This window comes from Haemaphysalis longicornis, unplaced genomic scaffold, assembly GCF_048455015.1.
Source record: "Haemaphysalis longicornis isolate Haplotype H1 unplaced genomic scaffold, Haemaphysalis longicornis Haplotype H1 scaffold_11, whole genome shotgun sequence".
Classification (NCBI taxonomy): Eukaryota; Metazoa; Arthropoda; class Arachnida; order Ixodida; family Ixodidae; genus Haemaphysalis; species Haemaphysalis longicornis.
Window position 1 is genome coordinate 128,228,090 of NW_027526214.1, and position 11,755 is coordinate 128,239,844.

At 50.3% G+C, this 11,755-nt stretch overlaps 1 protein-coding gene across 1 annotated transcript; it reads left to right on the forward strand.

Moving 5' to 3' along the window:
* The first annotated feature begins 4,905 nt into the window (after positions 1–4,905).
* On the forward strand, positions 4,906–6,633 carry LOC144160809 (uncharacterized). The gene is made up of 3 exons (XM_077691964.1): positions 4,906–4,992; positions 5,474–5,582; positions 6,176–6,633. The coding sequence occupies exons 1-3, from the start codon at positions 4,906–4,908 to the stop codon at positions 6,631–6,633; spliced, it is 654 nt and encodes a 217-aa protein (XP_077548090.1).
* Positions 6,634–11,755: the final 5,122 nt, after the last annotated feature.

The following is an 11,755-nucleotide window of genomic DNA, read 5'->3' on the forward strand; positions in this document are numbered from 1 at the left end:
CTGATCAGCAACAATTCAGGATGGGCTGTCTGATCATAAACTCATTTTTGTTGAACTTAAAACTGGTGTTTCTTCGGCCCGAGCCATGGAAAAGACCATATCTGTTCGCCAGTACGACAGAGCTGACTATACAAGCATTATCAATTACTTATCATTTATGTTGGACAGCTTCTAAGCAGAAAGTGACGTCAATAACTTCTGGCAGCGGTTTAAAGATATCGTCTCGTATTGTATCTCAAGTTTCGTCCCACTGCGAAAACAAAGAAAACAGAAACAAAACCCATGGGTAACTCGATAAATAATTCACATAAAGAGACAGATCGCTCGCCAAAGACGACAGAAAAGAAGGAACTGTGAAAAAATAGCTGAGTTGTCTCGGCAGTTACGAAACAAGCTTAAGACTGCGAAAGAAAAATACTACACCCATACCTTGTCCAACTTTATGGTCTCCTCCCCGCACCGTTTTTGGCGTCACTTATCGCAGGCCGAGAACCAACCACACAGCATTATCATGAATGGAACAGTTCTGCGTGACCAAGGAAGGATAGCGTCACATTATAACACGTTTTTTCAGTCCGTATTTTCTCCGCGATCGTGCGGTGATCAGTCGCACAATAAAAAGTCTGGCCCTCATTCCTCGGATATGCCAGACGTAAAGATTACGTACGAAGGCGTTGTTTCCCTCCTACTAAACATTAACGTAAAAAAATCGAGTGGCCCTGACGATATTCCAAATGCTTTTTCCTCGGATATGCCTCATTCCTCGGATATGCCAGACGTAAAGATTACGTACGAAGGCGTTGTTTCCCTCCTACTAAACATTAACGTAAAAAAATCGAGCGGCCCTGACGATATTTCAAATGCTTTTTTACGTAGATACTCGGAATGGATTGGTCACTATCTTACGATTATCTTTAATGCATCACTAGAACCGAAACGCGTCCCAGATGTGTGGTTAGTGGCAAAGGTTGTCCCAATTTTTCAAATCTGGAGACCGGCAAAAAATGAAAATTATCGCCCTATTTCCTTATCCTGCGTACGCTGTAAACTTCTCGAGCATGCCATCTCGAAGGCCATATACACCCACTTAGAAGGCAAAAAACTGTTGTACTCCAATCAACACGGATTTAGGCAAAATCTGTCGACCGTGACGCAACTGGTAGCAACAATTTATGGATTTGCCAGGGCTTTGAACGACAAACGTCAAATCGATTGTATTTGTCTTGACATGTCCAAAGCTTTCGATAGAATACCTCATTCAGACCTAATTGACAGGTTGGTATATTTTGGTGTAAACTACAATATCACACAATGGATTCGCGCATACCTAACAGGCAGAACTCGCACGTAGAAATTGATGGTCAGTCACATCGGGTGTTCCGCAGGGGTCTGTGCTGGGACCAGTCCTATTTCTGGTTTATATAAATGATATTGCCCAAAATATCAACAAAGACATTAAAGTACGACTCTTTTCGGACGATGGCCTGCTTTACAAAGAAATTAACAATGAAAACGATTCAAAAATCTTTAATGACGCCCTCAAGGTTGTAGAATGCTGGTGAGAAACTTCAAAAATGAAAATCAATGAAGAAAAAAAGTGTTGTTTTCCTAGTAACAAATAAAAAAGCATAAAAAAGAGGATCCCAGGGCCTGTACCTACACCCTGGGATCCCCTACACTTGCCGGAGTGAATAGCCTTAAATACATAGGAGTAACTATTGCTTGTGATATTAGTTGGAAGGAACATGTAAAAAAGATTTGTTCGACTGCAGAAATTAAACTACGATTTTTGCGTAGGAAGCTTAAGCTCGCCTCGAAGGGCGCCAAATTAACGGCCTATCTATACTTGGTCAGACCGGCATTAGAATATGCTACTGTCGTTTGGGATCCTTGTGAAACAGGGTTAATCAATATGCTTGAAAGAGTCCAACGAAGAGCAGCGTGATTCATTTTGTCCCGTTACTCTCGTTACTCTGTTACTGAAATGATGCAATTACTTAATTTACCGTGCCTAGCCTAACGACGCCCCCCAGCTAGACTAAGGTTTCTTTTCTTACTCTCAAAAAATCATTTTAAAATAGACACCTCTCAATACTTAGTAGCACTACAAGGCAGAACCCTAAGACGTACACATGAACATATTTTCAGGATCTCTCAACTACACATTAATGCATACGGATATTCATTTCCCCACCGAACAATAAAAGAATGGAACGCACTACCAACAACAGTTATCCAGAATGACGCTGTAACACAGTTTGAGGACAAATTGAAGCAAGAAGTGCATTGTGAAAAAAATTCTATGAAACTGGTTGTATTCGTTTGCTTATAGATATTACTGTTAGGTGTGTTCTGTTATACTTCTGCGGTGTTAATCCAAGAGGGCATGGTGCTAGCTGGCCTGAAGTGGCACACCTGCCTCGTATACCTCGACGACGTTGTCGTATTCGCTCGGACGTTCGACGAACACCTCCAAAGGTTGGAGTCTGTACTCGAGGCCATTTGTACGTCGGGGTTGTGGCGACGCAAAGCGGCGCTTCTGTGTGCGGTGCAGAGAGCGCATGCGCCCGCACGAGAAAGTTATCTTCGAGACGAAGGATGATAATAAAAGTTCAGTTGTTGTTTGGGACGCGAGTTGTTCACTTGCGAAGCTCTGCCGAGCGACGCGTCCCAACATTGGTGACCCGGAATACAGACACAGCGACCGGAGTGTCGAACCAGCCGCAATATGGATTCAACGTCCACGACCGACGCCCCTCCGACAGTCTCCTCAGTCGACGGTAAGCTGCCCCCTTTTTGGACTGCGGACCCCGCACTTTGGTTCATACAAGTGGAATCTCAGTTCGCAGCCAGACGAATCACCGCAGACCTTACGAAATACCACTACGTAGTCAGCAGTCTGCCGCCCGCCATAGCCAGTGAAATCAGGGATCTGTTGCTCGCACCACCTGTCGAAAACGCATATGCAACGCTAAAAGAAACCCTTGTTCGCCGAGTTACGCCCTCCGAACCACAACGACTGCAGCAATTGCTTCGCGGCACGGAACTCGGCGACCGTACTCCTAGTCAGCTTTTGCGGCACATGCAACAATTGCTCGGCGAGACATCAACCACGATAGATGGAGCATTGCTCCGAGAACTTTTTTTGCAAAAGTTGCCTTCAGGCGTCCGCATGGTCGTCGCGGCCTCAGAGCACAAGGATTTAACCGCAGCCGCCGAACTTGCTGACAAACTGGTAGCGATGACCCCGCCCACACCCATGGCTGCCGTGCAAGCGCAACAGCCTCTAAACGAACTTCAAGAGATGCGTGAGGAGATTTCTCGACTTGCCGAAAGAGTATCAGCTTTGCACGCAAGCAGGAGGGCGCAAACGATAACCGAGCCTAACACGCCGCTATCGCAAAAGCAGCACGAGCATATCTGCTGGTATCATCGGAGGTTCGGAAGTAGTGCGCGTAAATGTGTCCCACCGTGCGCGCACTCGGGAAACAGCCGCGGCAGGCACTGAGGGCGACCAGTGCTACTACGTTGCCTCCAAGTCGTCCCTCGGTATTCTTCGTTACCGACCGCAACAACGGAGTACGTTTCTTAGTTGACACAGGCGCCGAGGTGAGCGTTATACCGGCGTCACAAGCTGAAAGAAAGAAACCTAGTGCATCGCCCTTGCAAGCTGTCAATAACACGGTGATAACAACATATGGCCATCGTTCACTGTCGCTGAACTTCGGTTTCGGCAGAACGTTTAGCTGGGTGTTCATAGCTGCTGATGTCAAATTCGCCATACTAGGCGCAGACTTTCTCCAGTTCTTCGGTCTGTTGGTCGACGTCCGCAACAAACGGCTTCAAGATCCTGTTTCTCGGGGAGCGGTACAAGGCAAGCCGTGTTGGCACCCCCCTATCAGCCCGGCCTTGCTTAGTCCGGCTGGAGAAGCGTACTTCACCGCAATACTACAAGAGTTCCCAGAGCTGACGCGACAGCCACAGGCATTTCCAGAAGTAAAGCACGGCGTCCTGCATCACATCGAAACCACAGGCCCACCGGTCTATGCGCGACCACGGCGCCTGTCACCCGAGAAGCTGCGGTTGGCTCGACAGGCGTTTGCCCACATGATGGAACTCAGGATAGTACGTCCTTCATCCAGCCCATATGCGTCACCTCTTCACATGGTCCCAAAATCAACAGACGGTGATTGGCGCCCTTGCGGGGACTATCGAGCGCTGAATCGGGTAACCGTGCCAGACCGTTACCCAGTCCCGCACATTCATGACATGACCTCCTTCCTGCATGGTGCTACCATTTTCTCTAAAATAGATCTAGTGCGAGCATATCATCAGATACCCGTAGCACCGGAGGATATTCCCAAGACCGCAATAACAACGCCGTTCGGAATGTTCGAGTTCCTACGCATGCCTTTCGGCTTACGCAACGCCGGCCAAACTTTTCAACGGTTCATGGATGGCGTTGTCCGTGGCCTCGACTTTTGCAAGGTATACCTCGATGATCTTCTGATTGCTAGCAGCACTCCTGAAGAGCACGAGCGGCATCTGCGCTACGTACTTCAGCGACTGACAGAGAACGGCATCGTTATCAATACGGCAAAGTGCGTGCTTGGGGTACCGACACTATCATTTTTGGGCCACAGCATTTCAAGTGCCGGAGTACAGCCCCAGAAGGACAAGGTGGAAGCAGTACGGCAGTTTCCACAGCCGAAAAACCTCCGCCAGCTTCGAGAGTTCCTGGGACTCGTGAATTTCTACCGTAGGTTTATCCCGAAATGCGCCAACATCCTTCACCCTCTCCACAGCCTACTTGCGGCATCTGGATCTAAGGCAACTGCCATTCAGTGGAACGACCAATCCACACAAGCATTCCGGATGATTAAGGAAGCTCTCGCAAATGCTACCATGCTCACGTACCCGCAGCCTGGTGTTCCTCAATGCGTCATGGTGGACGCCTCCGATGCAGCGATTGGAGCCGTGTTGCAGCAGAGGGTGAGCGGAGTGTGGCGACCAATTTCCTTCTTCTCCAGAAAACTGAGCCCGTCCGAACGAAGGTACAGCACCTTTGGTAGGGAGCTCCTGGCCATATACGCGGCTATCCGGCATTTCCGGCATTATGTGGAAGGACAAGAATTTTTTGTGCTCACGGATCACAAGCCACTCACCTACGCATTGCGCGCGAACTCCGATTCTGGTGCGCACGTGGCACGGGAGCTCCGCCAAATGTCGTACATCGCAGAATTCACGACAGATATACGCCATGTTAGTGGCACGGATAATGCTGCTGCCGACGCTCTTTCGCGCGGTCCAGTGAATGCCATCAGCCTGCCGAGCGGCGTGGACTTCACCACACTTACGACGGCTCAACGCAGTGATGGAGAATTGAAGCGTCTACTGACGTCTTCAACCAGCGCCTTGAAGCTGCAATGGTTGGCAGAACCCACAGGATCCGTATGCTGCGACATGTCTACAGGCAGGGCCCGACCGTTCGTCCCCTCGAACCTCCGTCGCAGCATTTTTGACTTGCTGCACAGCCTGGCGCATCCCGGGATTCGAGCCACGCAACGGCTATGCACAGCGAGGTTCGTGTGGCCAGGAATAAACCGGGATGTCCGACACTGGACACGAGAGTGCCTCGCATGCCAGCGCTCCAAAGTTCAGCGACATACTGTGACCCCCTTGGGATCCTTCCCTCTGCCGGACTGTCGATTTGCCCATGTGCATGTTGACATTGTGGGACCACTGCCGTTGTGTCAGGGGCAAAGCTACTTGCTAACCTGCATCGATCGCTTCACGCGATGGCCGGAGGTCGTGCCCATTCCAGACATGACTGCTGATACCGTCGCTCGCGCATTTATCTTCCACTGGGTGGCCCGCTTCGGAGTGCCGGCAACCGTGACTACGGATCGCGGAACACAGTTTGAGTCCGCCCTATTCGCAAGCGTCACCCGGCTCTTGGGTACTTCCCGCATCAGAACAACTGCCTACCATCCGATAAGCAACGGTATAGTGGAAAGGTTCCATCGTCATCTGAAGACGAGCCTGACGGCTACTGCGAGTCACAGTTGGGTAGAGGCACTGCCGTTTGTTCTGTTGGGCGTTAGGACGGCTCTGAAAGCAGATATTGGATGCTGCTCTGCTGAACTGGTGTACGGAACAACGCTTCGCCTCCCAGGGGAGTTTTTCGCTACCAGTAAGGACGAGAACGTGTACGCGAACGCGGACTACGCCGTGCGACTGCGAGACATCATGAGCAAGCTACGCGCTGTTCCTCCGCGTCCGCCCGCAGCCCGGCCAGTCTACGTGGACCGGGAACTCTCCTCCTGCTCTCACGTGTTTGTGAGGCACGACGCCGTACAGCGTCCACTCCGGCCCCCGTACGACGGGCCTTTCAAGGTGCTGCGACGGGCAGACAAGCACATTACAATCGACAGAGGTGGTCGTCACGACGTGGTTTCTCTAGACCGCGTAAAACCTGCACACGTGGACTCCGACAGCGAGGCACCTGCACCACCTCGAGCTCCATCTTCGCAGGCACCCCCGGCAGACCACGTAGCGCAGCCCCAACAAATCCTCAAACGGTTCACGCGGAGTGGACGGTGGACGAGACCCCCGGTGCGCATGAACTTATGAACCGCAGTGGGTCGTCCGAGTGCGACCGTTGTGCGCGCACTCACTAGGGGGGGAGTACTGTGGCGACGCAAAGCGGCGCTTCTGTGTGCGGTGCAGAGAGCGCATGCGCCCGCACGAGAAAGTTATCTTCGAGACGAAGGATGATAATAAAAGTTCAGTTGTTGTTTGGGACGCGAGTTGTTCACTTGCGAAGCTCTGCCGAGCGACGCGTCCCAACAGGGTTAACGCTGAAGCCTGAAAAGTGCCGTTTCGCGTACGAGGAATTCCAGTTCTTGGGCCACGTCGTCAACGCCGCGGGAGTCCTACCTGACCCAGCAAAACCTTCGGCCGTTGCGAAATCCCCAATCCGAAAGACAAGAAGGGTGTGCGAAGATTTCTCGGACTGTGCGCATACTACCGGCGCTTCGTCGCAAACTTCGCGTGCATTGCAGAGCCACTCACACGCTTGACGAAAGATAGCACTCCTTTCAGCTGGGACAACGACCAAGAAAAAGCATTCTGCGAGCTGCAAAAACGCCTGCAAAGCCCGCCCGTGCTCGCTCATTTCGACGGAAACGCCGAAACGGAAATACACACGGACGCCAGTGATATAGGCTTGGGTGCCGTCCTCGTCCAAAAAAACAAAAACAAAGCGGGTGCGAAAAGGTAATCGCCTATGCCAGCCGTGGTCTGTCGAAGGAGGAGAAAAACTACTTTGCCTCTGAGAAAGAGTGCCTGGCAATTATATGGGCGATCTCAAAATTTCGCCCATACGTGTATGGTAGACCGTTCAACGTTGTGACAGACCACCACGCGCTGTGTTGGCTCGCCAATTTGAAGGACCCCTCTGGACGCCTTGGACGGTGGAGCTTGCGCCTGCAGGAATTCGACGTTACAGTCGTTTATAAATCCGGCAGGAAAAACTCCGACGCCGACTGCCTCTCCCGCGCCCCCGTCGGCCCACCACCACAAGACGCTGATAAGGTAAAATATCTGGGCGTCACATTTTCGCAAGACTTAAAATGGGAACAGCACATTACCAATACATACGCCAAGGCATTTAAACAACTAGGATTTCTGCGTAGAAAATTGGGCAAAGCACCTTCAGCAGTTAAACTAACCGCCTACAAAACCCTAGTCAGGCCCATTCTAGAATACGGAAGTATAGTGTGGGACCCTCATCAAAACTACCTTCGCGACAAACTTGAAAGATTGCAGAACAGGGCCCTGAGGTTTATCTATTCAAAATACTCTTGGCGCGACAGTGCAACGGACATGCGCAATCAAGCGCACATAGCAACTCTGTCTTGCCGGCGTCACGTTGCTTCCATGAAGTTATTTTATCTCCTTTTTACGGTCACCTTAAAATCTGTAAAGACGACTATATTCATCCGCCTGGCCGCCGTTCTAGTAGGACGAACCACGATAAATGCATACGTCCCTTCAGTGCGCATAGCAATTTATTGAAATATTCCTTTTTCCCTCGCGCTGTGAACGCTTGGAACGCGCTACCAAGTGAAGCTGTTAATATTACAAATATTGACCAATTTTGTTCAGTTGTGGAGCAGGTAACACAGCCTGAATAGTTATTTTTTGTTGTTGTTCTCGTTGTTGTGATAGCGAAAAATGTGTTTTGCAGTGGTGTATTGTACTTTTTGTACATACGTTGTTTGTCATGCGTAGAACGCGGTTTCTAGTATTTTTTTTCTTCTTCTCGTGTATGGGAAGAGCACCAAAGTACTATTGATGTACTCGCTATTGTAAGTGTTCCGCTGTTCCGCGTATCGTCCCTCGAAATATTGTATTTCCTTGACTTTGTATCTAATCAGTGACCTGGGATGTTGTATGCCCGCTTCCTGTATGGGTCTGCAGAAGACCTACAGTATTGATAAATAAATAAAAATAAATAAAAATCTCCACCACCTCATCTGGCACTGCTCCAAGTTTTCTCGCTTTAGTAAATTCTCTGTCCCTCACCCCGACACCTCAACTTACATCGACCCGACATCCCTCTCACAAGACACACTCTTCGAAATCATCATTTATGCCACAAAAAGCGCCCTAGCACGGGCAATTTAGCAGTGGTCTGCAAGACTTCTGAAGAGATCCCTTGAAGATGACGTCATAAGGACTGTGCTCCGTTTCCTTCTCCGCCCCTGGCCTTTGGCCATCCTTTCTGATAAAGTAAACAACAACCACAGGCGCACGCTGGCGTTGCTGCGACGCACGAGCCATCGGTTCCCCACCCGGCCACCCCTCGCATGATCATCAAGTGGACCGGGCCGACGCGTGCGGAACGGAGGTCGGCAAAGACGCTGGGCTCGTGGGGTGTGTAGGAGACGCCGGGCAGCGAGCAACGTTCTGTGCGCCGTGTGACGTCACTTCTCCTCGCGAATGCGCAGCATGGCTCTCAAGGAGCCACGCAAAACTCCTCAACCTCGGCCAGTGTAGCTCACGCTACAAAAATAGCGTATCTCACCGTTCCAGAGAGGAGCCCTTTCGTTATCTTTCGCACTTCGCGAACACTACCGCCTTGTCTTTGTGCGGGCATATTTGTTACCAGGAGCAAGGCGGATTTTGATTCACTTAGCGGGTGAGGATAAAGTCGCACGAATGTTGCCACCCGCGAGTAGCACAACTTCAGCAGGGTCATAAACCTTTTGAAGGGGTCCAAGGGGTGGAGGTGGCGTTTGGCCAGCCCGAATACATCAAGTATTGCACGCGGAAGTGGAAGTGATCAAGCAATTTGTTTTTGTGATAAATGTAATAGGAATAATAGATATGGATGAAAATGCTCATGTCGCGCTTTTTTTATGAGCGAAAATGTTATTTTCATGTAAAAAAGTTTTGCTAACTCCGGAAGCACTGCAAGCACGCGGATAGTTTAGAAGCTTCTAACCTGTGTTATGCATTCAAAAGAATTGGCGATATTGCTACCTGTGCTGTGTTGCGAACCAGGGTAGCGCGGTCGAAGGGAACCGTGGTTGGTGTCGTTCCGGTGTAGCCATGATGACGAAGTTGAAGCAGAAGAAAACTTTATGTACAAGTATTTACATCTCGCTATCAGAGAAGAGGCACTGCGCTCCTGCGCGCGAGAGTATAAATAGGCACGTTGGGTCCATTCCCTTAACCCTTTTTTTCGGCTGACGTCAGGACGCACCAATCACAAAATTCGTGGCACTGATAGTAGCGCCCCGACGCACAAACACAGACACACGAGAGACACGCTCCTCTCCTGTGCAGGTGAGCGTCAGGTTGCCTTTGCCGTGGCAATCCGCCTGGGGTCGGAGCCCCCTTTGTCCTGGTGGTGTTGCACCACCGGGAAGACGTCTTGCATCCCTCTGTCGTGACATTCGTCGAGTGGCTCGTTGAAGACATCTCCTGCGTCGCCAGACACGCCACAAAAAGGGCATGCCGAAGCTTGCAGTGCGGGGTGCCAAGCGATGCTCTTGTCGGCACCGCCGCTGGCCGGTTGGCGCTTGAGGGGCCACGAGGTCGCTGAAGGGGTATTGTCAAGTAGTAGCATAGTTTGCCACTGTGGACGCGCCGGGTCATCGAAGGGAAGACCGACAGCAGGTTCTGGGTGGTTCACACGAGTGCAGAAGACATGTTGAATAACAGCATCGCAACAGGGGTTAGTTTTAAAACCTTTGAGACATGTCATACCAGCGGCGGAACAACGCGACAAGGTAGCAGAGAAACTCCTGGGGAACGGCCCCTTGCGCCCGGCAGTCGGAGTAGCGCGATCTCTAGTGGACAGGTTCCTCTTCTCCGCCGCAGACCTTGTTTGGGCGCCAGGTGAAAGCGTCGTCCGCTACATAGGTACTGTGAATGCTTGAAGACATTGTGCTACCTGGATATCCCCTTATGATTCCACTGCAGTGATTTTTATAGCATAATCTACTTCTGCTGACAAAATATGCGCAAAGAAAAGTTTCAGTGGCGTTGGCCTTTTAGAGGACAAAAGAAAGTGGCTGGCAGTAGCAGTAGTAGATAATATTATCTCTCGGATAAATGGGTGTGGTTCTTCAGTCCAGGAGCCAAAGTGACGACTTGTGGGCCTCTGCCCTGGGGACCAGTAGTTGCTGGACGCCCAGGTCAGCGCTGGTCGTGGTGTTCACGCACACCTCAGAAGACAGAAAGCGAAAGCTCTTGAGTTCTAAAGAATAGGGGGCACATGACAAAGTGCGCAGCGTATCACAAGGAGTGCCTGCCAGGGGCGGCAGGTAGACCGGAAGATGGGCGGTCTAAAAAGAATGCCACAAGAACAAAAAATGTACCAGTGCTAACGGCGCCGTCTTGTCGCCGTATCGAAATGCAGATGCCTTTGAAAGGACGATTTGACGTTGCGCGCGATAAAGAATTGGCGTTACCGCGCAAACAGCTCCTTGAGTTTTACAGGGAACGCTGGGTATCGAGCAGTTTGCCCTGCTCTCGCAACAAGCCATGCTGGAACTAAACAGTTCAGTTCGAACTGGCATGCTAGCTTCCGCAAAGCGGAAGCTAGCGCCTTTTGTTTAACTCATTTCACTCTTTTCATTCAGGTTTTAATGAACGGTCGCATCTGCACCTGCGGGCAAAACGAAGGCATGTACAAGAGTGCTGTAAGGGCAATGCTCCGCCTCCGAAAGGCCACCGTGCATTTTCTCACAGCTCCGCGGTACCGAGAAAATTGAGCTCAGACCATGCACTTGTGTTGCGTCCAGCCGCGCCTAGTAGCTTGATGTTGGAGTAAGGTAATGTGTTTCATTACTTCGTACGCAACGCGGCAGATTTTTTCTCTACTCTCATTAGTTTATTCCGAAGCGAAATGGAGAGACGAGCTAGTTGGTGAACACCCACGAACAACCACCAGCAGTTTTTTTACATTCTCAGAAACCTACAATCTTACGAAAAATGTTAACCTTTCTAAACAAAATCGAAATTCCGTTATATCATCGACTGCAAATTACTATGGATTCATCTATATCTGTATATAAAAAGCAAGTGCCTGAAGACTGAACCAGCGGAATCCCTGAGCGTCATGGTACACGTTCATAAATGGTAGTTATGGGGAGGGATACTTTGGTAGTCTGTTATCCGTAATAAGGTTAGCTTGTTCCTATAAAAGAATCAAGGTGTGAGACAGACTCGTAGTCTTTGC

Excerpts from the sequence above, each read along its gene's own strand:
- LOC144160809 (XM_077691964.1), top strand. The coding sequence starts at position 4,906 with ATGCTCACGTACCCGCAGCCTGGTGTTCCTCAATGCGTCATGGTGGAC. Across the intron at positions 4,993-5,473 it reads GAGCCGTGTTGCAGCAGAGG|GCAGGGCCCGACCGTTCGTC; the intron begins GTGAGCGGAGTG and ends ACATGTCTACAG. Across the intron at positions 5,583-6,175 it reads CAACGGCTATGCACAGCGAG|GGGAGTTTTTCGCTACCAGT; the intron begins GTTCGTGTGGCC and ends TTCGCCTCCCAG.